The 27,895-nt window shown below is 43.3% G+C and overlaps 1 protein-coding gene across 2 annotated transcripts in view; it reads left to right on the top strand.

Annotated features, from left to right (window-relative positions):
- The first annotated feature begins 2,001 nt into the window (after positions 1-2,001).
- GRIN3B (glutamate ionotropic receptor NMDA type subunit 3B) overlaps positions 2,002-27,895 on the top strand; it is a 158,985-nt gene continuing 133,091 nt past the window's right edge. The window contains exons 1-2 of one of the 2 annotated variants that reach the window (XM_068234034.1): positions 2,002-2,066; positions 3,869-3,983. In XM_068234034.1, the coding sequence (XP_068090135.1) occupies positions 2,053-2,066; positions 3,869-3,983 (129 nt within the window). In that variant the 5' untranslated portion in view covers positions 2,002-2,052. Of the gene's footprint in view, positions 2,067-3,868; positions 3,984-10,846; positions 11,494-27,895 lie in introns of those variants that run through there. The other variant, XM_068234033.1, reaches the window with a different exon arrangement.

Here is a 27,895-nt window from a genome sequence, read left to right as displayed (position 1 = left end):
TGTTAGGCGAAGTTCATTGGAAGAGCAGAGTGAGCGGCTACGTGTGTACCTCTGAGTAAGATCGGAAATGTAGGTTGGACAGGTTTTGTGGACAGATTTGTAGGTCAGGCACAGTATCTTGAATCTGATTCTGGACTGGATAGGAAGCGAGTGGAGGGATTCAAGGAGGGGATCTACCGTGGTGGATAATTCTGGCAGCTGCATTCATGATGGACTGCAGTGGGGCTGTTCAGGTCATAGGGAGACCAGACAGCAGGGCATTGCAGTAGTCAAGGCAGGAAATTATGAGGGCATGGATGAGGAGTTTGGTGGTGGCAGAGGTCAGGAAAGGGCGAATCTTACAGATGTTACGAAGGTGGAAGTTGCAGGACTTTGTGAGGTTTTGGATGTGGGAGGTGAAGGAGAGTGCGGAGTCCAGGGTGACACCCAGACAGCAGGCTTGAGAGATAGGGCGAATGGTAGTGTGGTTAACAGTGACATGCACATCTGGGAGGTTCATGGATGGCCGGGGTGGGAAGATCATAAATTCCGTTTTGTCTAGTTTTAGTTTCAGGAACCTAGTGGACATCCAGGAGGAGATGGCTGATAGGCAGGAGTAGACCTTGTCCATGGTAGTGGTGGATATGATAGGGGTGTGGAGGTAGATCTTGGTATCATCTGCATACAGATGATAGTTAAAACCCATGGAGGAGATAACCTTGTCAATGGAGGATGTGTATAGGGAGAACAGTAGGGGGCCAAGGACTGAACCTTGGGGGACTCCCACCGAGAGGTGGTTGGGGGTGGGCGAGGACTCATTGAAGGCAGTCGTGAAGGAGCGGTTGGAGAGGTAGGATGAAAGCCAAGACAGAGCGAGATCGTGAATGCCCATGGACTGGAGGAGTAGGGGATGATCTACTGTGTCAAAAGCTGCTGAAAGGTCAAGGAGGAGGAGAATGGAGTATTTACCTTCAGATTTAGCTAAGGCAAGGTCATTGACCACTTTGGTGAGAGCAGTTTCGGTTGAGTGGGCAGGCCGAAATCCAGATTGCAGTGGGTCTAGCAGTGAGTTGGCATTGAGGTACTGGGTCAGGCGTTTGTGAACCAGACGCTCAAGGAGTTTTGAGGCAAAGGGGAGGAGGGAGATAGGACGGTAGTTGGAGGGTAGCGAGGGGTCGAGGGAGGGTTTCTTTGAGCAGGGGTAGTACAGTGGCCTGCTTGAAGTCTGAGGGGAAGGTGCCTGTGGATAGGGAGAGGTTGAACAGGGTAGTGAGGACTGGGGCCAATTCTGTGAAGTAAGGCTGGAGTAAATCAGAAGGGATGGGGTCAAGGGGGGAAGTAGTGGTATGGGAAGTCTGCAGTAGGTGGGTGACTTCCTCAGTGGTAGTAGGAGTAATAGTAATATAATAAGGATTAGGAGATCTACCTAGACCAGCCATTTATCTTTGTTGTCTGTTTCCCCATGGCTGTTTTTAGGCATAGACAAACCAGGCATATGTTTTAATTGTTAATTCAATTAAGAAAGGACTGGTAAGTAATTTTAACACCTAAATGGGAACTTCTGATGTGCATAAGCATAACAGAAGAGGTCTGAATAGCTTAATAATGATATGGCAGGTGCTACTAACATGCTAATTAAATTGTAATTGTTTTAGATTTGGTCTGTATTGATTGTTGCAACTCTTCTGGATTTCCAGTGCAAGATACTAATGAAAGCGTATCTATGCATCTATCAGCTGCTCCTTTCTTATTTTTCAGGTCCAGGTGGATTGGATGGGAAATTCAGATTTCTTCAGGATAGGTAAGTATTGTAGTACATTTCTTTTTTTATTACAAATACCTGAAGTAATTAGGAAATAGTAAGCAACAGTACCTATAATAAATACTATGTATGTGGTACCCTGGCTATATGTGATCATGCAGTATATACTTTCATGTGTATTAAAATAAGGTATTTATTCTTCTTACTAAAGCTGTGCAGAGACTCAGACAGACTCAAAAAGGGTTGGAAAGCAAACAGGAAAGATGCATTATTCAGTACAGAACGTAAAGTGAGCACACGGCTTGTATTTAATGTCTTCATCACTGTGAGTATTTTTTACCCTTGTGACCAAACTGATTCTGCTGAGAAGACTTTAGCCACTTTAATATTTATTCGCAGAGGCCTCAGTTCCTGTAGTAGTGTTTCTATCTCATCCTTGGTGGTGAAGAAGAACACAAAGAGGGTTTGTGTAACAAAGTAGTTTTTCAAGGCCAACTCCAGGTACAGATTGTTATGTATGGGTGTTTCACTATCTCACAGCAGACCTTTTATTCAGCACTTTTTCAGCACAAACACAACGGCTCCATTACAGTATTTTTTTTTCTTAGCAGGTTATTTCAAGCTGAATGTAATCCATTTCCTCTGTGGGTTGTAATGGTATCTTAGGCCATAAAAAAGTAAAATTGTATATTAGAGATGATCATTCTTTATACAGTATCACACAACTGTATAACAAATAAAAAGATGCCACTTCAGTAGAATTTCCCTCTTTCTGATACAAATGTAATTTCAACAGTAGTGGACTGGTAGACCTGAACATAATGGCGTCAATTCACCTGAGAGGATTTACTAAGAAAAAAAAGGTAGGTAGTTTATCTCATGAGGTATTTTAACACTCTGGAGTCAATTCACCAGTGTGAGAGGACAGAGAGAAAAGTGTTTGATAGCAGGGGATAATGGAGAGATATGCATGAGGAAAGTGTGAGAAAGCAGAGAGTTAGGTAATCGGTATTAATGATTTACATGGGATTCTTTTCCTCTCTGTAATCTTGAAAGTGAAGCATTGTGGGTAGGAGGCGGAGTTTTACCACTACGTGACCAGAGTATTCCCGCCTTTTACTGCCAGATCATATCATAAATCATATCACGAGTGAGTCTGAACTTCTTCACCACCTCTGTCTCAGTAAAATTATAAAGAACTGTTCTCTCACGAAAAATACGAGGGGCGATTAAACAGACCCTCCTCCTGCGCCTTCGTCTCCTTATAATAGAAGCAAGCTCTAAGGCCTAGTGCACACCAGAGCGGTTCGGCTGCGTTTTGCGATCCATTTGCGGCTGCGGATACGCTTGGGTAATGTATTTCAATGGGGTGGTGCACACTAGAGCGGGAGGCGTTTTGCAGAAACGCATACTCCCGGGCTGCTGCAGATTTTGGATTGCGGAGGCGTTTCTGCCTCAATGTTAAGTATAGGAAAAACGCAAACCGCTCTGAAAAACGGCACTTCAGAGCGGTTTGCCAGGCGGTTTTTGTTACAGTAGCTGTTCAGTAACAGCTTTACTGTAACAATACATGAAATCTACTACACCAAAAACGCTTCACAAAACCGCAAAATGCTAGCTGAAACGCTACAGAAAAATAATAAAAAGCGTTTCAAAATCTGCTAGCATTTTGCGGATCTGCTAGCGGTTTTTGGTGTGCACCAGGCCTAACAGAGTAAGCTCAAAAGGCTCCATCTTCCACAGCAGCAGCTGCTGTGTGAAAACCACGATATCTCCAGGTTCATTCAGGGGATAAAGAGATGAAAAAAATAACGAATGGCCACACCCCCTTTCTTCCCTGGTGAATTGTGATTTGGAGAAAAACTAACTACTAACTATCACTTATTTATCTCATACTTATCTCACATTTATCTCTTGCATTTCTCTCTGTCGATATTTTCCCCTATACTTCTGGAGAATTGCTATTTGGAGATATCACAGGAGGTAAATTACCTCCCAAGAGATAAATAGGTTGGTAACCTCTGGTGAATTGACGCCAATGTGTTTCTAGCACTGTGTGTGTGCTGCAGGTTCCTGTTCTGCATCACTCCTCCAGTGCGCTACAATTTTCTGTACTCTCTCTCCCAGTCACAGGAGCGTGATCAAGGAGGCATGTGAACGAGGGCGCGCATGCACAGTAATCCCTGACTGGCTAAGTTGGGGACTTTACCAGATAGACTGCAGGGGGGCTGGAATAAGCCAGGTAAGTAAAAATCAACTTTTCTTTTCACTTAACGTATCCTTTAAGCTTGTTTGCTTAACCTTTTAATGTAACATGTTTATAATTATCTTTTGTTTTTAATACACTTTATTTAAAAAAAAATATTTTTAGAGGTTCATAGACATCCAAGGTTCCTATGACCAGTATAATTTTGAATATGATGTTGAACCCCTTCGATTAAGGCTAATTTATCACCAAGAGCTCTGTCCCCAATAAAATAATTCCACTCTAAGTTGCCACCTGGTCTTCATTATAACACCCAAACTTTAACATTAGCCACTACCCCTAGTGAGCAATGGCTTCTATGCTACCAGTGGGATGAACGGAACTTGTAATTGTACTTATGTCAGAAGGAGGACGTTTTATGGTGGCCATACATGGTACAATAAAACGTTCGATTATCCCGTTTATTCGATCTAACTGATCAAATCAAATAAAAGTTGAAAATATTTTTTTTTTCGCTCAAGAAATTTGAACGATTATTCTGTTTTTTCGAGAAAAATCAGATCGGACATGCTGGAAAAATCTTTATATTCGATCTAACGGAATAATCAAACTAAATTATCTAATCGAAAAAAAAAGAAAAATTGTACCATGTATGGCCACCTTTGGAGAGATGGAGCATGATGTGAAGCGCAGCGCACAGAGCCTGGGAACAAGGGTGAATTAACTCTGTCTGCATAAGTACAAATTCGAGTTTGGTTCCAAATGCTTTGGGAGCCTTGGGACGTGGCTTTGAGTTTGTGTGCTCATCCCTAGCTGCCAGTGACCACCAAGTAGCAACCCCTAAAATTGCTCCACCAGTTGAAGGGACAGCAGGGGCAGGCTGCAGGCAAGTGTAGTCAAGTAACAAGCAGAGGTCGAGGCTCGTGGAAGGCCAACTTTATCAAGGTACCAGACCAAGGTTGGGGCAGGCAGCAGGCTCTTACAACAAGGTCACAAGCCGAGGTCAAGACAGGTGAATATCTAGCGATATCAAGGTTTTAAGACAAAGTCAGACCAGAGAATCAGGTTTGAGAATAATCAGACAGGCTGTGTTGAGAACAAAATTATGGATCACAGAAGACAAGGCAGGCTGGACAGAAGAGACATGGTCAGAACAAACAGCAGTGGGCACTGGCTGGAGAAGGCCTTTCATGGAAGACAGAAGGCACTTTGAAACAAATTGTTGCGTGTTGTGCATGTGTATTTGCATTTACAGTGCCCACAGTATGCGCACGCAGGACTCGACATATATGACTGCACGGACCGCAAGTGCAGTACTGTGGACAGAATAGTGTTACAAACTTAGTAATTGGAGTGCTCATATTTTTGTGTGAAATAAGGTTTTTACATCTAAACATTTCTTGAAGGGGCACTATGGCAAAAAATTGTAAAATTTAAAATACATGTAAACATAGACAAATAAGAAGTACATTTTTTCCAGAGTAAAATGAGCCATAAATTACTTTTCTCTTATGTTGCTTTCACTTACAGTAGGTAGTAGAAATCTGACAGAAGTGACAGGTTTTGGACTAGTCCATCTCTTCCGAGGAGATTCACAGGGATTTATTTATTTTCAAAAGCACTTAGTGAATGGCAGTTGCTCTGAATATTGATTTCATCAATATTCAGCGTTCTGCAGGAAAATGCCGAATTTCATGTTCCGATTTTTCTGTTCCAAAGGCATTTTCCACTGAAGTCAATGCAGTCAATACTTTCCAATGCTGGAAACAAGAATTTTCAGCAAACGTGATGTTATTACAGCGGTGATGTTTGAATTTGGAAAGAAGAATTTTCAGCAAACATGGTGGTAACACAATGGCTAAGAAAGTGATAATTGGCTTCTAAAACAAGAATTTTCGGCAAACAGTGACACCAACAAGATGACCGCCAGGGAATCCCCAGAAGCCACAATAGAGTGGCAGACTGAGCAATTTTCCACATGGAGACCAGGAGACCAGGGCAGGGGATGCACTGATCCCCTGGACCCCCCATTCATGTAAAAAAGCGCACATTCTGCCATTCTAACATGGCCTTTGGGGATTCCCCAGCAGCCATCTTGTTGGTGTCACTGTTTGCCAAAAATTATTGTTTCAGAAGCCAATTATCACTTTCCTAGCCATTATGTTAACACCATGGTTGCTAAAAATTCTTTCCGAATCCAATTTTCACCATGTTACCGCCGTGTAGGCTGAAAATTCTAGTGTCCAAAGCCAATTTTTGCATGGTGAGAATGGAATGTGGTACTCAAAACAAGATAATTTTCAATTTTTGTGATTTTACTCGGAAAGTCTGAATTCTGAGAGCTCCTCCTTAGTTTCTATAAGTTCTTATGGTGTGGCTAACCTATTGGAGCAGAGGGGATATTTTGACTACAGTTCTACTTTCATGTTTGAACCTTTGATCACATAATGATAAGCAGCTGTCTTGATGAAGTCTAGGTTTCAGGTTGTGTGAATGTCGCTGCTGCTAGAATTGCATTATCCTTTTCTTCAAAGTTCATGTAAATGAGCACAGACTGAATCTCTCTGAAAAGTCTGCAGCTTCTAGCAATGACAGTCTGTGCAGGACGTGGGTTCCTGACAGGTTGCATCAAGAGATGTATTTGCTGCTACTAGTTGCAGCTATTAAGATGATAAGCAGCTGCTACTAATGTATCCATTGCACATGCTAACAACTCTTGCACACAATAGCAAATAGTTATTGCTGCCATAGTGTTTCTAAGACATGATCGCATACACCTGAGTAGACTAAAACAAGATGAAATCTATGGTATCATTTGATATTTGTAAAATATGAATATATTTCATATATAATTGATACCATTTTGATGTAATGTATGTTAACATATAGATTAAATATGTTTTATTAAGATTCATTGATCGACAGTGCTGGGAAAGTTCAATTTTTCAGAGAGTTCTGATGAAACCTCACTGTGACATGTTTATTGTCTCTTTCGTTTTTTTTCTTACTAGGTATATGAAATGTATTATGAGAAAAAGATAAGGCAAAATAACTCATTAGACAAATGTAGTCTCATACACACAGAGCCGGGACAAGGTCCTCCAGCACCCAAGGCTGAGACACCAAAGTGCGTCCCTCCATCGCTGCCAGGCTCCCACCACAGCCGTCAAACACTCATTGCTATTAGACTAAGAAGCAGCCCAGGGCCTCCAACCCTCAACTCCTTAATCTCTAGTCATCTGGCTTGCAGTCACTGCCATGTATCCCCTTTTCTTATTTCTTTTCTCTGCTTCAAACACAAAAGGGTAATGATAGCTGAGTGAGTTGTGCGCCCCCTCCTACACTGCGCACTGAGGCTGGAGCCTCTCTCGCCTCTGCCTCGTCCCGGCCCTGCATACACACCTTGAATCAGTGTCACCCTTTTCCTGCAGTTTCTTCTGGATTCTATTAGCTATATGAGCTGTCATGTTCTCCCCTCCCCTTCTAGTTCCCCTTATTTTTGCAGGGGCAGGTGTGAAGAAAGAATCTGCAACTTCTCTAAACTTTTATAAGAACAGTGTCCTATCCCTTCCCCCATTCCCCACTGATGAAAGCTTTTGTTTGCACTCTGCTAATGTGTGCAATAAAATAATTACATCAGTCCTTATCTGCCTAAAATTTCTGCACTGGGGAAGGCCCTGCCGTCCGCAGAAGTAGGGTAATAAAAGCCTCTGCTAAACTTTTAAATGTAAAAAGAAGAGGTAAAATAAAATGTTTTTTTAGTAATGAGCCACATTGTTAGCATACATATTTAATGTGCTATTGAAATGCACTGGGTGCTAAAAATTGTGCTCGGTTCCCTTTAATAATCATTAGGGTGACACTGCAGTTCACAAGTGCTGTACATATAGATTTACATGCTTCTAAACTATATGCAAGCAGTGTGAACTGTTCAATGGACAGAGAATGAGGGACAGCCGAACGGCACATAAGAGAGCGGCTTCTGGCAAGTAGGGAGAGCAAAAATATAATGTTAGGCTGCATTGGGGGCAGACATTACATATATGTAGTGGCTGGATAGTGCACTAGTTAAGAGAACCACCTTTGACATAGGAGACAAGGGTTTGAATCCTGGCTGGGGACAGTATCTATTCAGTAAGGAGTCCTTAGGCAACACTCTACTGAGTGCCCCCTTAGTGACTGCAGCTCTCAAGCGCCTTAGGTCCAAAAGGAGAAATACGCTATACAAATATTAACATTATTATAGATTCTCAACCAAGATGGTGCTAGCTGACTGCCTTGGCTGAGTTCCCTCTAGCGTATGTACGAGGCTCTAGTCTCTCCTGTGATATGGCCGTACAACTAATCAAAGCACTTCTACAGACAAATACCAGTTTTGTGACTGAGTGCCTCCACAGGTCTATGAAAAATGTTTCTGCCAGGAGTGGGGCTTTAAAAATGCACTTCCTCACACTAACTAAATTCAGCTTTCCTCAGATATTCAAAACCTATTACAACTTTCTCAACTTCCTGTAGATGATTCACTATACATAATCTAGATGATGTCAAGAGCAATTTTTATTCCCAAGTAAAGCAATCTGATTTTATCATTGGATTTATATTTGTATGTAAATTGGTTTTCCAGGCAGTAAGATCCAGGAGTTATTTTTATATGTTGTGTTTTAAATGGAGGTTTAATAAATTTGCTGCATTATCAGAGATTGCTGGAACATCCACTCTATATATCTGAGATGTGTTTGTCTTTGAAATCCCACACTGAACATGCCTCACTCAGAATGACACAGTTACAGAGGAGGAGGTATCATTAGGGTGTTGGTCACATACGCAGCAAAGGGGCTTCCTCAGTCCGTGACAGCAGCACAAGCGGGAAAACGGCTCCCTCTCCGCATACAAATTCACTCACTTCTGCACTTCACAATGCCTCCTATTAGGCAGCCAGTATTATTCTGTCAGTTTGAGAGAGACAAATTGATGTGGCACAGTGTACATTCCACAGGGTTACTTATCTACTCCTTGATGGGCTTCCTCACAATCTACTATCTATATATCTTCCTGAATGACTCATCAGAATTACAAAATGGGGATGTCAATGATCACCATCTCTAAACGTTACTGTTTCCTAACCTAGGTCAGTTACTTTGTGTAGTTATAAATATCAACATCCTGCAATATTACCAAAAAAATGCCTACATGTGTTAGTCACTGCTGCACATACTGGTGTGTGTGTGTGTGTGTGTGTGTGTGTGTGTGTGTGTGTGTGTGTGTGTGTGTGTGTGTGTGTGTGTGTGTGTGTGTGTGTATGTGTGTGCGTGTGTGTATATACTGTATGTGTGTGTGTTTGTGTGTGTATGTGTGTGTGTGTGTATGTGTGTGTGTGAGTGTGTGTGTGTGTGTGTGTGTGTGTGTATATACTGTATGTTTGTGAGTGTGTGTGTATATGTGTTGCGTGTGTGTATATACTGTATGTGTGTGTGTGTGTGTGTGTGTATGTGTGTATGTTTGTGTGTGTGTGTGTGTGTGTGTATATACTGTATGTGAGTGTGTGTGTGTATATATGTGTGTGTGTGTGTATATGTGTGCATGTGTGTATATACTGTGTGTGTATGTATGTGTGTGTGAGTGTGTGCGTGTGTGTGTGTATATACTGTGTGTGTGTGTGTGTGTGTGTGTGTGTGTGTGTGTGTGTGTGTGTCTGTGTATGAGAGAACACATCTCCTTTTTTACCTATCCTTGCTTTTTTTCTCTTTCTGGCACTGTCTAATCTTGTCCATTTCATATTGGCGGTGTTCCTCCTGTACTATTGCTTTTGTCTGGACAGTGTCCAAATTCACCCCAGTACTGGGCGACAGACAAAGAATAGATGACCCCAAATAGCCCTTTTGTTAAATCGAGATGCTTTATAACGACAGCAATCACACATGCCAAATGAGAAATCTGCTCTCTGGAATCTAAAGTGTTAAAAAAAAGAAGCAGAAGAAAAAGAAAATGCAACTGGTATTATGGCACAGGACACTTGATGCCCAGGATATTACTGCAGTGTATTTTCTGCAAGCATCATCTTTACAAGACTGCCTAATCATGTTTTTTGCATTTTTGGTGTGTTGGTTTAGCTAACAGCGTATGTGTCTTTTTCAGGTTTCATTGGTTTGATTCTCTTACGACCTGAAGTAATTCCTGGTGTCCTTTAGTAATTGCTTGCTGTCCATACTGACTGAGCTCATAAAACTGTAGCCTCTGTTGCACCTTGTGAGAAACCATCCAAGTGTGCAACTCATGGTCATGCTGATTAGTCTTATTAGTCCCGTCTCTGTGCATGCCCTTGCCTTGTGCTTACTGTCCCAGACAGTCTGCGAGATGTGACAGAGCCAAGGGACCCATCTTTCTTTTGATTGATCCTGACTATAATCAGAAATAGCATTTATTCAGCTTAGTCACAACTTTATAGTCAGCCTGCAGAACCCTGTACCTAGTGATCCCGCATTTTACCCTGCCTGTTTATTCTGACTTCCTTCAATATAAATTGCTTGACAATCCCTCAGTTGTCTAGATGATGTCACACAAGATTCATGTTTTTAAAAGGTTCATTTATCATGTATCTCACATTATTTTTTCTCATCTACAGCCACCCTTTAGCATTTCTTATCTTGCTTTCCCCTGCCTGCTTTCTTTTTCCTGTTCATCAATATTTTTGACCTCCTCTCCTCTGGTCCCTCTCTCCCTCCTGGTCTCTCTCCCTCCCCTCTCTCGTTCTGTTCTGTCAGTATCACCAGACTCCAGCAAACAGTGGCAGAGCAGATCTCAACTCAGCATTCAGTCTGATTCATCCTGGAGAAATAGCATTCCTTCTTTTCCCATCATTCACTTTCTAATTTCCACACCTTTGTCTTCATTCATCTCATCATCTTACCTATGTATTATCTATGTATGTGGCTGTCCACTCTTTTCTTATTTATCTCCACTGACCTCTCCTCTCATGCACTTTACTCTCCCTCTGTTTCTCATCTGCTCCTTTCATCCTCAGCTCTACCCTCCACTGTCCCATCCTACTCATCATTCACAAGTGTGCCCCTCTTACTCACTTCACTACCTTATCTCACCCCCTCCCCTTAGGCTGTACCTTATGGATATTTTACACTGGCTTTGTTTATACCTTGGTGTGTTCTGCAGCTTAGTGCCTTGCTATGGTCACCCTCAGCCGTGTCGTATTCTCGCCCGTATTGGACACACAGTCCGTCTTGGTGCCCTCTTACCCCTGGCTGGACACTCTCAAACAAGAATCCAGAATGTTCTTTCCCGGATTAGCCGCAGCAGTTTGCTTCCCTACAACCTGAGTTTGGAGGTGGTTTCTGGAGCTCCCAAGGAAAGGGACCCTGCCTCATTGGCACGATGGTTGTGCCAGGTAATAGTAGCACAAGGGGTGGCTGCAGTTCTGGCATTCCCTCAGTCACAGGAGGAGCTACTACAATTGGAATTCTTGTCCAGTTTTTTGGAAATTCCGTTCCTCAGTATTCTGGAGCAGGAGCAAATTACTCCACTCAATACTAAGGTAATTGCTCAAAACCTGTTACTTTGCAAGTGTTTCTTGTAGTACACAACATATTCTGTGTACATAACCACACCAAATGCATGCTAAATGTGACTAAAACTGAGACGACTATGCTTTTCCTTAGGCTCTTGTATCATGTGTCTTTAAACCTACCTATATACACCTGAAGTAAGCATTTAGTATTTTCTGTAATCATTTAACTGAACTTGTAACTCAGATAAGTGTAACCTTCCATCCACTGCTCAGATTTCAGACTCCTATCCAATGTCATTTATCAGGGGTGTTTTGTGTGTTTTGTCTAGTGTTTATTGGGCAGTCAGCTTACCATCACTCAGCCAATCATACAGTCACAGCAGACATAGCTTCCTACCTTCCAGTAATGAGAAACACATAGAATTGTCTATTAAGGGCATGCATGCCGCTGTCTGTATTTGTGAAGACCTAATGTATGTAGGACTAATCCTTATTTTGACTGAAAATCCATTACAGAAAAAAGGAGGCTGCCATTACATCTCTCCTATGAAAATGCAAGTTGTCAGGCAAGGTCACGTCTGTTCATGCTGGGGCCCCATTTTAAAATCATTATAGGGTCCCCTGGCTCTTTATCGTCTAGTTCAAGATTACGTCCTACAGGGAGAAATGTGCTACTCCAACACATTAACAGCATTGAGTGCATTATACTAATTGTCTCCGTAGCATATGATTATTTCATCCTAATTTATTACCTTAATAGCGCTAGTTATCCAAGTTGTTGCAGCCAAACACTGCTTGGCTTCCTGTCACGGGCTTCTATGATTATAATTATTCCTTAGTGTCACGCTGATCCTCTGATGTGCATGCTTACTCTGGCGGGTGACTCAAAGTATTATAGCCAGAGGATCAGCATGAAGATAAGGCAGCCATCATGTTCTTAATGGAACTAGCAATGACAGGCCCTGCAATCCTCTCAACACACATTTACTGGAACTTAAAGAGAGTCTGAAGCCTACAAAAATACCTCTTTTTACTTGTCAGTTCTTTTCAGCATTAAGGCCATAGCTGAAACGCCGCATCCCTGCGGCTGAGCGCTAAATTAATACCCCTGAAATCCCAGGGCAAAATTCGGGGCTCCTTCCTGGTAGAGGCAGAGATTTGTGCTCTGCCTCTACTCGCGTCAATCTCCGCCGATCTCTGCCTGCTCCCGCCCCCTCTCAGTCTTTTTTCACTGAGAGGGGCAGGGAGAGGCGGAGATCCACGGAGAGACTGGAGGCAGAGCTACAGCGCAAAGCTCTGCCTCCTCCGGGCAGCAAAATCCACGACCTGGAAAGTAATGGAATTTTGCCACAGGAGTTCAGGGGTATTAATTGAGTGTTCAGCTGCGGGGACGCGGCGTTTCTGCTATGGCCTTAATGCTGAAGAGAACTGACAAGTAAAAAGGGGTATTTTTGTAGGCTTCAGACTCCCTTTAACTTAATATTATATGTATGTATATATAGTAACAGTAACAGAGAAATTCGGAATCGGCTGCCTTAGGCTGAGACAGGCAGGAATGGAAGCAAGTCTGGAGAAGCAGTCCTTATGTGTGCTGTACGAACTATTTACAATATGTATAGAAAATAAACATGTTGTCACTGGATGTGCTAAAAACTAAATTTAAAAAGTGAGAACGCCTCTCTATACAAGACAAGCCTAAGGCATCGTTCACACTATGGGCTTGATTCACAAAAGAGTGCTAACTATTAGCATGGCCGTTTTCCCGTGAATTTTCGCATTGCGCGCGATCGTGAATTTTCCTGCGAAATCGATATCGTTTTCGCGCGAAAATTCACCTTTACGTGCGAAAATGTTATCGTTTCGCGTGAAAATTCGCGATCGCGCGCAATGCTAACAGTTAGCACTCTTTTGTGAATCAAGCCCTATATGTGTTGCGGTGCACATTTCTTCAACTCCTATACTGTGGGATATGCAAAAACATCAGAAGTGCATAGATTGCACTTGATGTTTTTTTTTTTTTTAATAAAATGCAATGCTAACCTATTCACTGTAGATGGCGCGTGATGATCACGTGCATTGTGTTCTGAATGCATGACCATCTGTGCTTACTAATGTGAACGAGGCCTAATATTTGCCTTATACCAAACAATTCAACATCATTCAAATATAGCAGTCTTTTCCAGCAAAAATCACAATACCTTTGCAGCCTAGCACACAACCTGTGTACTCTTCCAGATCAGACTATGTAATGCTGTGTTGATTAGGCTTTTATTTCCCAGCTGAGCAATCTCTTAGGGGAAACAGCAAAAAAAAAAAAAGAAAGTGTGAAAGTGTGTAATAATGGTTTAACCTCTAGCCGACCGCGTCACGCCGATGGGTCCTGGGGCTCTGTTTTGCAGGAGATCGCATGCAGGCTGCGCACGCATCTCCTGCTTGGTGCCTTCAGCGCTACTCGGGAGACTGTTAGATAACGGAACTGCCATCTAATTACTGGGACAGCGCTGCAATCTACAGCAGCGCTGTACTGGGGACAGCCGTGTGACACGGCAGTCCCCTCCAGAGGCACAGGGGTGACCGGCTGTCATAGGCTGAAGCCTATGACAGCTGATCACGGGGATTGGCTGGCGGGGGGAGAACAAGAGATTAAAAAAACACATTTTTAATTAAAAAACAACAACAAATAAACAAAAATAAACAAATAAACATCTGGGGGGCGATCAGACCCCACCAACAGAGAGCTGTGTTGGTGGGGAGAAAAGGGAGAGGGAATCACTTGTGTGCTGTGTCGTGTGGCCCTGAGCTTGGCCTTAAAGCTGCAGTGGCCAATTTCTCAAAAAATGACCTGGTCTTTAGGGGGGATCAATACTACGGTCCTCAAGTGGTTAAACAAAATTAGGCAGGTGCATAAATTTGGGCACTGTTGTCATTTTATTGATTCCAAAACCTTTACAGCTAATTATTAGAACGTAAATTGACTTGGTAAGCTCAGTGACCCCTGACCTACATACACAGGTGAATCCAATTATGAGAAAGAGTATCTAAGGGGGTCAATTATAAGTTTTCCTCCTCTTTTAATTTTCTCTGAAGTATAGCAACATGGGGGTCTCAAAACAACTCTCAAATGACCTGAAGACAAAGATTGTTCACCCTGATGGTTTAGGGCACATGCGTCAAACTCCAGGCCTGGAGTGCCAGATCCATGCTAGTGTTTAGGATGGACTGAGAAAGAAAGGAATGTGTTCTACCTGATAGACCACACCCTTCCTGATTCAGACCCATCAATTCATTTGAGCTGTATCAAAAATGTGTGAGGATCTCGGCCCTCGTAGGACCGGTTTGACATACCTGGTTTAGGGGTGGGATACAGAAAGCTGTCTCAGAGATTTCAGCTGTTTCAGTTAGGAACATATTGAGGAAATGGAAGACCACAGGCTCAGTTCAAGTTAAGGCTCGAAGTGGCAGAATAAGAAAACTCTCAGATAAACAGAAGCGACGAATGGTGAGAACAGTCAGAGTCAACCCACAGGCCAAAGACCTACAACATCATCTTGCTGCAGTTGGAGTCCCTGTGCATCGTTCAACCATTCGGTGCACTTTACACAAGTAGATGCTGTATGCGAGAGTGATGCAGAGGAAGCCTTTTCTCTGCCCACAGCACAAACAGAGCCGCTTAAGGTATGCGAAAGCACATTTGGCCAAGCCAGTTTCATTTTGGAATAAGGTGCTGTGGACTGATGAAACTAAAATTCAGTTATTTGGGCATAACAAGGGGCGTTATGCATAGAGGAAAAACAACACAGCATTCCAAGAAAAACACCTGCTACCCACAGTAAGATATGGTGGTGGTTCCATCATGCTGTGGGGCTGTGTGGCCAGTGCAGGGACTGGGAATCTTGTCAAAGGTGAGGGATGCATGGATTCCACTCAGTATCAACAGATTCTGGAGACCAATGTTCAGGCATCAGTGACAAAGCTGAAGTTGCGCCGGTGCTGGATCTTCCAACAAGACAATGACCCTAAACACTGCTCAAAATCCACTAAGGCATTGATGCAGAAGAACAAGTACAATGTTCTGGAATGGCCATCTCAGTCCTCAGACCTTAATATTATTGAAAATCTGTGGTGTGAGTTAAAGAGAGCCATCAAACCTGAATGAACTAGAGATGTTTTGTAAAGAGGAATGGTCCAAAATACCTTCAACCAGAATCCATACTCTCATTGGAACCTACAAGAAGCGTTTAGAGGCTGTCATTTCTGCAAAAGGAGGGTTTACTAAAACATAACAACCAACAATTTATACAGGAAAATCATGAAAATTAACAAGGTTGCCCAAACTTTAGCATCCCACTGTATAACTGAGACTTTCCATTACTTTAACCTCCCTAGCGTTCTGGACGAGCTGAGCTCGTCCAGAGACGCCGGAGGTCACCGCTCAGGCCCCGCTGGGCCGATTTGAATATTTTTTTTTTAAAACACGCAGCATGTCCTACCCGATCGCCGCCGCTCGCCGCCGATCCGCTGCTTGCCGCCGCGATACAGGGCCCCCGCCGAGATCCCGTGCGCTGCCTGGCCAATCAGCGCTAGGCAGCGCTGAGGGGTGGATTGAGACTCCCTGTGACGTCACGACTTTGATGACGTCACTCCGTTCGTCGCCATGGCGACGGGGGAAGCCCTGAAGGAAATCCCGTTCGGAACAGGATTTCCGGACGGGTCTTTGCGCCGGCGGCGATCGGATGGGTGGGAGGGACGCCGCAGGAAGGGGGGAATCATGTAGCTAGCGCTAGGCTAGTGTAACGAATGTGGAACTTTCTCCGTGATCAGCGCACAACGCGTGCGCTGACACGGCGGAAATCCTCCACAAGCGTATATTTGCAGGCACCCAGCAAAAGGTGCTACGCACCTGTAGAGGGAAATTCCTGTCGGCAGATGGCGCTAGGGAGTGCAGAGGAACCAATCCTCTGTACCTCCACAAGTGCCAGACAGGAATTGTACGAAGCGCAGAACGCAATTGCAAGAGAGGCGATTGCGAATGAGATTGAGCAAAGGGACAGGTTGTATGTGTGTGCGCCAATCCAGTCGCCACCCCGCGACCGCGCACACACAACAGCAGATATGAAATAGGAACGCGATCGCGAGAAGTGCGATCGCCAGACGTGACACAAGGCAGATCAGAATAGAATACGAGGGTAGCAAAGGCACAGCAAATAATACAATAAGGAGATACGGAAAATAACAAACGCTAGCTAACCGCGAACACCGCACTCATTCGCAACAGTGCACGCGGTTATGCGCGGTCTCCACGTGATAAGCACAATAGAGACAAGCACGCCTAACTAACCATCGACAAACAAACATGAAACAGAGGACGCGAGCGCTTGCTTAACGGTTACCTCACCGAGCCTCCAGCAAGCGTAGCAGACAAGACAGACACACGAAAACAGGGACAAGCGAGAGATAGGATCCACAGCACTAGCGAAAAGTGGCTAGCGCGATCCAGGTACAGAGTAGCAGAACAGAAGGATCCCCAGCGCTAGTGAAAAGTAGCTAGCGCGATCCCAGAAGACAGAACAGAAGGATCCCCAGCGCTAGCGAAAAGTAGCTAGCACGATCCCAGGAGACAGAACAGAAGAGATAGCTGGTAGCAACCGCTGCACCAGCTATACTCCAAGAACAGAGATCAGAACCATTTCCTGTCGACCACCTTTGGGACAGGACAATGGCAACAGGCAAGACAAGACAGAACAGGCAATACAGATAATACAACCTGACTGGGCTAGAAGGGGAGCCTAAAGCAACCCCCAGGAATTAACTATACTAGATAGCAATGGCTGACACTCCAGCAGTGTCCATCAGGAACAGACCATGGAAAGGAAATGACCAGCAAAGCCTTCTGGGAAAAATAAAGCTCTTATAGTGCCAGTCATCAAAGAAGGCAGGTAGGGGATTTGCATAACGAATGTATGCAAATTCCCCAGCAAGAGAACAGACCAGAAACTTGCAATGGAAAGACAGGTCTCTGTTTCAGAGACCTGCAGCCCACAGACTAGAGGAATGGACAAACAGCTGTCTGCCTATGCAGCCAGCTGAGCGGATCATCACAGCTAGCTACATGATAAAAAAAAAAATGCACAAAAAAAGTTCCATCAGAACGCCAGGAAGGTTAATGTAATTGACTCATAACAACTTCCAAATACACGTGTCCAAACCGTGTTTATGTTCTCAGTGTACAATTGGCAGAACTATATCTCATCGCAAAATATTACCCAACTATTTAACACTACAAATGTATCCTAGCATAATCTTCTTTTTTATGCATCCCAAAGTTTTATTTGCTTTTGCAGCTTCTGCTTGACACTGTGTACTACTGCTTAGCTTATTGTCATATAGTATTTTCTAGACCAAGAGTGTCAAATTCAGTTGCATAAGGGGCAAAAATAAAAAGAAACTGTGAGGAAACGCGGAAAAGCCGCCGCGTGTGCCAAGAGCTAGGCGGCTGACTCCGCGTCCTACGCGGCGGTTTGCACGCGTCTGGTTGTGTGGTGGAACGCGGAAAAGCCGCCGCATGTCCTGACAGCAAAGCGGCTGTTTGCATGCAGCAGCATGTGCTTGGTGTGGCTGGGTCTGTTAGTGCACCTAGGCAGATGGAGAGCTATGCTCGTGCGGGCCTGAATTCAGGACCTTTATACCTGCAGAGGAAGTGTCAGCTGATCAGGAAGGTCAGCTGATTCCTGCAGGACTCATGATTGGCTGAATGGTTCGGGCGGGGCAGCAGAGTCCAGCAACTATATATTCTGCTGCTTATTCAGTTGCTGGTTGTCTGGCGTTGCGATCACATACGTGGGAGCACCCAGATCCGTAGTCAGATCCGCAAGTGTGCCGGGACCAGCTGGAGCTGTAATCCTACACTTAGCTAGTTTCTGTTGATAGCTTAAAGTACTAGTTTGATTGTGATTATCTGTTATGACCTTTTGCCTGCCTGACTATCCTCCTGAACTCTGATCTTGTACCTCGATATTTCTGATACTCTGTTGCCGAACCCCGGCTTGTCCTTAGACTCTGCTTCTGCCTACTGATCTTGTACCTCGATATTTCTGATACCCTGTTGCCGAACCCTGCCTGTACCTGACTCCGCCTTTGCCTCTTGATATTGTACTTTATCTGTCCGTGTGTGTACGACCTGGCTTGTCCAACCTCGAGAACCAACCTCACTGTTGGAGGCGGTTCCCCGTTCTATCAGTGACACTTCCTCCAGAGTGTTACTTTTAGACAATCCTTCCTTCTCTCAGCCTGACTCCTCCCATCTTGGAGAGTCCAGGTCTTCGGAAGGAATCCGTGCAGTATACCTTACTGCGCTGAGGCTTAGTCCTCAAAGTGTTACTGTTACACCAAACACTACACTCTACTCAGGTGAACAGAGGTTAGCTGGTATATCGGATTATCGGTGATACTGCAGATCACTTATAATCTGGTATACATCTGTATTCCCAGTGATACTGCAGATCACCGGTAATCAGATCCTCTCTGTGCTTCACCGATCGTTACAGAAACAGCCTATGTTGCGAGCCAAATTTTTTAATAGGAACAATTATTGAGTATTCATAAATTAACAATGTTTCAACCAGAAATATAAATTTGAAAAGAGTGCAACAATTTTTTCCTTAATAAACTAAATTGAAATAATTGTACTCCATCACCGACACTGTCCCATAGCACAAGATACAGACTGGTTTACCTTCTCTAAGCACAAACATGTAAAAATCACTTTCCCATTACATTGTTTGCCTTCAGTGTCAACTTTTCTCTTTTTGGGCATTTTGAGATCAATATACAGTATCTAATCACAGCATAGGAGATTATTTTCAATGTACAGAAGGAGGGAGAAGAAGAGACTTTACCGGCTATCTGTGGCTGGATAGTGTACTGGCTAGGGGCACCGCCTTTGACATGGATGACCAGGGTTTGAATTCTGGCTAGGGATAGTACCTATTTAGTAAGGAGTTCAAGGCAAGACTCCCTAACACTGCAGGGTGGCCCTTGGCGCGTCCCAGTGGCTGCAGCTCTTGAGCGCTTTGAGTTCGACAGGAGAAAAGTGCTATACAAATGTTTGGATCATGATTATCTTGGCAAATGGTATGGAGAGGGCTCCCATACTTTGCATAGGAGCGCAGAAAACTCTCATAGCAATCGTGCCCCTATGTGATTTTCCCCCCCTAATTGGCAATTCAAACTAGGCTTTTTTTCTCCCCTTGGAAATCCCAGTTGAGCTGTACGTCTGACGAATCACAGAGCAATCACCGCCAAATTACGCTGATGGAAATGAAAAGAAGCACAATCTTATTGCAGCGTGATTTTGCATGCAACCGCGTTTCCTAGTGAAAAAGGGCCTTTACTCTGTTCTTCCCAGCTCTACTGAGGACAGTTATATGGCCATATCCCGAGTACCTAATTTTCTGTGTACGTTCTGTGAAAGACATAAAAAGTGTGTGACAAGTATAGCACATAAATTAGGTGACTCAAGCAAGGCCTTAACTTTTCTGCATTTAACACATCTATGTTTTCTGTATTTGGAAGGGCAAGTAAATGCTAATGCAAAATCAGCTGTGATTTCAAATATTGATTAAATGACAAACACAAAAAATGTCCCTGTTTGAGTGACACATAAATCAAAGTCTTTAACCCGAGTAGGTCTTGAATTTTTGCAATCACTCTTTTGTGTGACACCAAGACTTTATTAACCATTAAGCACTTGTTGGCCAGGACAAATTAAACGTTTATTTTTTTTTTCGTGCAAGATCCGGTGAATGCTTAGTGTTGATGGGCTTCTGTTTTGCTTCTTAAATGCAAGGTTGCCTGAAGGGCACGGCTACTGAGGTGGCTGCTTTACACCCCAAGGCTAACAAGGTCTCCCTAGGCAACAGCTTCTACTATTCTGAAGCCATATGTAGCATGTTTATAGAATGAAATACAGGCTCTTGATAGTTATGTGGTAGTGGTAAATCCCTATGCAACATTCATGTTGCAAAACAGAAAAACGTGTTTATTGAAGAAATGAAGCAGAACCATGCAGAGTATTTTGTTCATGCCAACCATCCCATTTTCCATGTAACAAAAACATTGCCTGTTAGACTAGACCCTCCATGAGTACATAAGGTTTAGTTGTATGTCTTGCCTACCATAGGTGTCAATCTGCAGAAGAGGGTGCAGTGTGCTCTTTCAGTGTGCGCTCCATAGATGATGGCAAGAAAGTCATTTGAGATGTCACATGACCACCTTTAAACTCCTATAAACCAACCTGGATTTTTAGAAGCTTGTTTTAGTATAAAAAACTCTGGACCTGTCCATAACTAACTCAGCTCTATGTTATAACGTCCTGTCCCTATGATATAGGGCTTGGTTGACAGCTCACAATGTAACTCTCTGTCAACCAGGGAAAAATCAAAGCAGAAGAGTAGTCCCCTCATAATGCTGAATATGTGGTTCATCAAAACAGTCTGTTAAAGTGCCAGATAGAATTTCCTTAATACCGTGTATCCTAAACTATAAGTCGAGAAATGTAGGCCTGACTTACTAAATGAAAATATAGGAGTCAACTCATAGGCAAGTGAGGCCTAAATTTCTCAATCTATAGCCTCCCTCTCTTTCCCGCTATGTGAATAAGAAGAGCACATTACCCAACTCAGTCCTGGGTCCTCTCCACCTCTTCATTACAGCTGGTTAGCAAGCATCAGCATCCCTCCAAAGGCTCCTGATGTCATGTGACATCCATCCAGAGCATGAGGGATGCTACAGAGGACCTGGCGCTGGATTAGGTATGTGCTCTTCTGCAGCTGCACTGAATAATCACATAGCAGGAGAGAGACAGTATTTAATGGCCATGATTACCTGGGGGGGGGGGGGGGGGGGGGCTCAGGATTAGAGATACTGGCTGCATTCCATACTAAGGGGTAGGGGGTTACATATACAGGCTGCACTGCTTACTAAGGTAGATGATGGGTGTGTAAGTACTCCACTTGGCACCACATAAGTTTATTCTAGTTTAAGAGGGTAAAATATTGGGGTAAACTTGTATATGAATTCAACTTATAGTTGAGCATATATATTAGTTCCCCTTTACAATAACATTTGTGAAGTGCTTTTCTCCCATAAGACTCAAAGATATATATCCTGCAATGTCACAAAACAAACATTTTAGAAAAACAAAAGATTTTGCAATAGGGATTTGGTGCAGCAAATGCTTAATAGTTTGTCTTTTGAATGGTATTTTCTATTGTTATGCTTCCTTGCATTCCTTTTGGCACTTTCTTAGCAATATTGTCAGGGATCCTGCTTGGCATTTACCACTATGACATTGATGGTTTCTCTGTTTTGCTTTACGGCAAGTGTGGAATTTTTCCATGTAACACTGTTGTGCACTTTACAGGATGTTTTTGCTTATGACAATGATTTACAATCCGCCTGGCACTTTTCCATGACCTTGAGATTGTGTGTGACAGTTCACCATTGAGCATAAATGGGCGTTTGGGAGCAGGGAGCCACAAGAGTGCAAGAGCAATGCCTCACACTTGACATTAGCCCACACAATTAACTTCTGCCTACGACACCCTGGTATGAGGAGGCCATATTCACTCACCTGAGAATGGCATCATTTGTTCTTATAATGGATGATGCGGAAATAAGAGAAGGGGTGAGTGGGCAGAATTCAGTTTTGAGCTACTTTGGCTGCAGCAGACCTCAGCATATATTTCACAGAGAATGGCTTAAGTATGTAAGTTGGCAGATTCTCTGTGAATTTACCTGATTAAGGTGATGCTTGAATGTGTGTTATGCTACTATGAAAAGAGGATAATCCTGAATATTTGAATAAGTTGCAAAGTCTCTCCAACATATTTAATTCAGGTGCATAAACAAAATATTTCTACACACACACACACACACACACACCTACACACACACACACACACACACACACACACACACACACACACACACACACCTACACCTACACCTACACACACACACACACACACATACATACACACACACACAAACACACAAACACACACACACACACACACCTACACACACACACACACTACACACACACACATACATACATGCATACACACATACTACACTCATACACACACACACACACACACACACACTACACACACACTACACATACATACACTACACATACACACACACACACACACACACACACACACACTACACACACACACTACACACACACACATACATACATGCATACACACATACTACACTCATACACACACACACACTACACACACACTACACATACATACACTACACACACACACACACACACACACTACACACACACACACTACACACACACACACACACACACACACACACACACACACACACACACACACACACACACTACACACACACACATACATACATGCATACACACACACACACGGTGGCGTAGTGGTTAGCTCTCTCGCCCTGCAGCGCTGGGTCCCTGGTTCGAATCCCAGCCAGGGCACTATCTGCAAAGAGTTTGTATGTTCTCTCTGTGTCTGTGTGGGTTTCTTCCGGGAACTCCGGTTTCCTCCCACATTCCAAAAACATACGGATAAGTTAATTGGCTCCCCCTAAAAAAAAAATTGGCCCTAGACTACAGTACTTACACTACATAATATAGACATATGGCAATGGTAGGGATTAGATTGTGAGCTCCTTTGAGGGACAGTTAGTGACAAGATATATATATAGACTGTACAGCGCTGTGTAATATGTCGGCGCTATATAAATACTAAATAATAATAATAATACATACATACATACATGCACACACACACTACACACTACACATACATACACACACACACACACGCACGCACGCAAGCACACACACACACACACACACCAGTTAACTAAAAATGTTTTACTGCAGTGTGCATTCCTCATATATCTGGAAGAGTTGCGGTTATTTCCCATTGTGACACAGCCAGCCGCAGGTTGCAGAGACAGATGTTACAGTGTTTTTCTACATTTGTCATGCAGATTTGAGACACACGAGTATCTTTAGCATTATGCTCTCTTTTTCTGGCTTTTGTACTTAGAATCATTTTACATGAGTGGTGACTGTACAAGAGGAGTGCCATTTATCACAAACGCAAGGGAAGCTCTGTATACAGCCCTGTAAACATATGTAGTAGCCTGCATTAAATATGTCAAAAGTAGATCATTTATTTTAATGTGTATAGATATGATCTAATCTACTTTGATATTAGACGTATTAAAAGCTCCATGTTTATAACTGTGCAGAGAATGCAGCTTACTAAATTAGAACAGAGAGGAACACAGAGAATAAAGAAAAATAACAATCCCATAAATATCATCATCACATCTTACACACAATGATCATCTTGTGGTTGTTTTACTATACTGCAGTTTAAGGTAATAATGTTGTTAAATCTCTAACAATTGTAAGACAAATTAAAGAGGCACTGTAGCGGCATATAGTAGTAAATTATTCAAGATACCCACTTTTACAGTAATGATCTAGGTTTCAGCATCAGGAACTCTTCCAATATCTATATATTGTGGTATATTGGTATGTAGCCCTGCCCTCCCAATGATGCTTGGCCCCCCGACAAGCATTCTGGGAGACTAGGCATTATTTGTACTGGCTTTGAACTCTCAGTAAACCAACAATGTAAACCAAATCATTTCTAAATACAGTATACTTACATTCCTTGTTGTATGTTAACCCATGTATCTATTGTCCAGCGCTGCATAATATGCTGGGGCTTTATAAATATGATAATAAATAATAATAAATTAATATTGTACATTTGGTAAATTGCTTTATATCTATATTTTTTGCATGCCCGACTCATCTTTTCCCCTGTCACCTTACTTAACCCTATAGTATAATCAGTTATGTATTATTCTGAAGCTGTCTGGAGGCTGTAACCTCTGTGTATTGTTGCCACTATAGGTAGTCTCTAACCAGCCTACACAATCTCTTCCATTACTCCCATATGTACATACAAGAAGGGCGCCTGGAAAAAAGGGCGCGGGATATAGTCAAAATTACAAGCTTTTAGCTAAAACAATATTTTTCGGCTATAGTTTATAAATGAAAATCAAGTGCTAAATATGTTGAATAAACAGAAATGAAATGGCAAAATACCATCTATAACCAAAAACGATATTGGAAATGAAACGGCAAAATACCGTCTATAACAAAAAATGATATTTACACTTGTAATAAGCATAGCAATACAATTGTAGATATTACAGGTATTTTATTGCAACTATACCTAACCGTACTCTCACACAGATCTCTCCCTATCTCTAACCCCTAGACCCCCCCCCCCTTTGTGTAAATATACATAATTTAATAAATTGTATATATTAAAAATATTGTACTGTAACTATACCTAACCCTACTCTCACACAGAACCCGCCATGTACCAATCCCTAACCCCTAGACCCCCTTGTTGGAGCCTAAACCTAAAACCCTCCTTGTGGTGCCTAATCCTAACTACCCACCTGGTGGTGCCTAATCCTAACCACCCCCCTGGTGGTGCCTAACCCTAACCGCTCTCCTGGTGGTGCCTAACCCTAAACCCCCCTTGGTGGTACCTAACCCTAACCACCCCCATGGAGGGGCCTAACCCTAACCACCCCCCTGGTGGTGCCTAACCCTAACCCCCCTGGTGGTGCCTAACCCTAACCACCCCCCTGGTGGTGCCTAACCCTAAACCCTCCGGTGGTACCTAACCCTAACCACCCCCCTGGTGGTGCCTAACCCTAACCACCCCCCTGGTGGTGCCTAACCCTAACTCCCCCGGTGGTGCCTAACCCTAACCACCCCCCTGGTGGTGACTAACCCTAACCACCCACCTGATGGTGCCTAAACCTAATCATCCCCCTTGTGGTGCCTAACCCTAATCATCCCCACTGCACAATCACCCTTACACACATATAAACAATAATATTCCTTAAAATACTTCATTACAAATAACATGAATAGAATAATGTATATATTTTTAATAGAATAAATAGCCTTACAATCACGTACGCATTAAAAATCTTAAAATAACGATAATATTAAAAGCGTTATATTAGTAAGATAATACATCTGAAAACTATGATCAACACATTATAATTCTGAAAACTAGACTAATACCAAAAGAAAACTCAAAAAGGAGAAGGCAGGCACTCAGTAAAATGACATGTATGCTGGTAGCTGCATGTATGGCTGCTGGATGTGCGCTCCCTGCAGTAGTTACGTGCTCTAGTCTAGATCATGTAGATACACTATAGCTGACAAACTGGAGCAAGAAGAAGTGATCTGGCACTGTAGCTTTAATTGAACATGGCAAATGTACAACTCAGATGGATGAACACAATTCACAGTGAAAAGTTCAATAGTGAAAGTTCCTTGTACTTATCGTGCTCCTGCTGGGGTGTGGGAGATGACTGTGGGCGCCAGAGGGTGCACGGCCTTACAACCATTTTTCTGTGGGGTGAGCTTTGCTTCTTCCGAGGCCTGCGTGCACAATGTGTGGTAGTGTTGTCCGGATCATGAACGATTCGGATCTTTGATCCGAATCTCTTTTGTGAGTCGAATCATCCGGATCATCAAAATGAACGATTCGGGTTCTGCAGAACATCACCCTGTTCGGGTGATGTTCGAGTTCGGCCGAACATCTGATGGTGTTCGGCCAAACTGTTCGGCCATATGGCCGAACTAAGAGCGCATGGCCGAACGTTCCCCGAACGTTCGGCTAGCACTGTGATTGGCCAAACGGGTCACGTGTAGTGTTGGGCGAACATCTAGATGTTCGGGTTCGGGCCGAACATGGTCGCGATGTTCGGGTGTTCGAGCCGAACTCCGAACATAATGGAAGTCAATGGGGACTCGAACTTTCGTGCTTTGTAAAGCCTCCTTACATGCTACATACCCCAAATTTACAGGGTATGTGCACCTTGGGAGTGGGTACAAGAGGGAAAAAAAATGTTGTGACCCTAGGCTATGACCTCTTTGGCCTAGGGGCCCGAAACTCACCAGTCATGTTCCCCCTAAGGGTCCCTACAATGCTAGAAAATTTGCCACTGCTGAGCAATTGCCCTTTGAAAAGATGTGAGATTTTGGAAAGTGAAATAGGGAGGCAATGAAAGCCTATGGGGGATTTTACCAATTTTGGACCCCTGTAACTCTGGTTTGCAGAGATGTAGGGACCCCATCTTTGGAATCCAAGTCTAACAATATGTCTTCTACCTGCATGAGACATTTCGTGAAATTCAGACGTTGCTAACGGCCATGGCTGAGATTTATGTACGTCAGCATCACTACCATTGAAATTGCCCAAACAAACAGGTTTTTGTGACCCTAGGCTATGACCTCTTTGGCCTAGGGGCCCGAAACTCACCAGTCATGTTCCCCCTAAGGGTCCCTACAATGCTAGAAAATTTGCCACTGCTGAGCAATTGCCCTTTGAAAAGATGTGAGATTTTGGAAAGTGAAATAGGGAGGCAATGCAAGCCTATGGGGGATTTTACCGATTTTGCACCCCTGTAACTCTGGTTTGCAGAGATGTAGGGACCCCATCTTTGGAATCCAAGTCTAACAATATGTCTTCTACCTGCATGAGACATTTCGTGAAATTCAGACGTTGCTAACGGCCATGGCTGAGATTTATGTACGTCAGCATCACTACCATTGAAATTGCCCAAATAAACAGGTTTTTGTGACCCTAGGCTATGACCTCTTTGGCCTAGGGGCCCGAAACTCACCAGTCATGTTCCCCCTAAGGGTCCCTACAATGCTAGAAAATTTGCCACTGCTGAGCAATTGCCCTTTAAAAAGATGTGAGATTTTGGAAAGTGAAATAGGGAGGCAATGCAAGCCTATGGGGGATTTTACCAATTTTGCACCCCTGTAACTCTGGTTTGCAGAGATGTAGGGACCCCATCTTTGGAATCCAAGTCTAACAATATGTCTTCTACCTGCATGAGACATTTCGCGAAATTCAGACGTTGCTAACGGCCATGGCTGAGATTTATGTACGTCAGCATAACTACCATTGAAATTGCCCAAATAAACAGGTTTTTGTGACTCTAGGCTATGACCTGTTTGGCCTAGGGGCCCGAAACTCACCAGTTATGTTCCCCCTAAGGGTCCCTATAATGCTAGAAAATTTGCCACTGCTGAGCAATTGCCCTTTGAAAAGATGTGAGATTTTGGAAAGTGAAATAGGGAGGCAATGAAAGCCTATGGGGGATTTTACCAATTTTGCACCCCTGTAACTCTGGTTTGCAGAGATGTAGGGACCCCATCTTTGGAATCCAAGTCTAACAAATGTCTTCTACCTGCATGAGACATTTCGTAAAATTCAGACGTTGCTAACGGCCATGGCTG

This window comes from Hyperolius riggenbachi, chromosome 1 (genome assembly GCF_040937935.1).
Source record: "Hyperolius riggenbachi isolate aHypRig1 chromosome 1, aHypRig1.pri, whole genome shotgun sequence".
Lineage (NCBI taxonomy): Eukaryota > Metazoa > Chordata > Amphibia > Anura > Hyperoliidae > Hyperolius > Hyperolius riggenbachi.
This window is presented reverse-complemented; position numbering and strand designations above follow the sequence as displayed.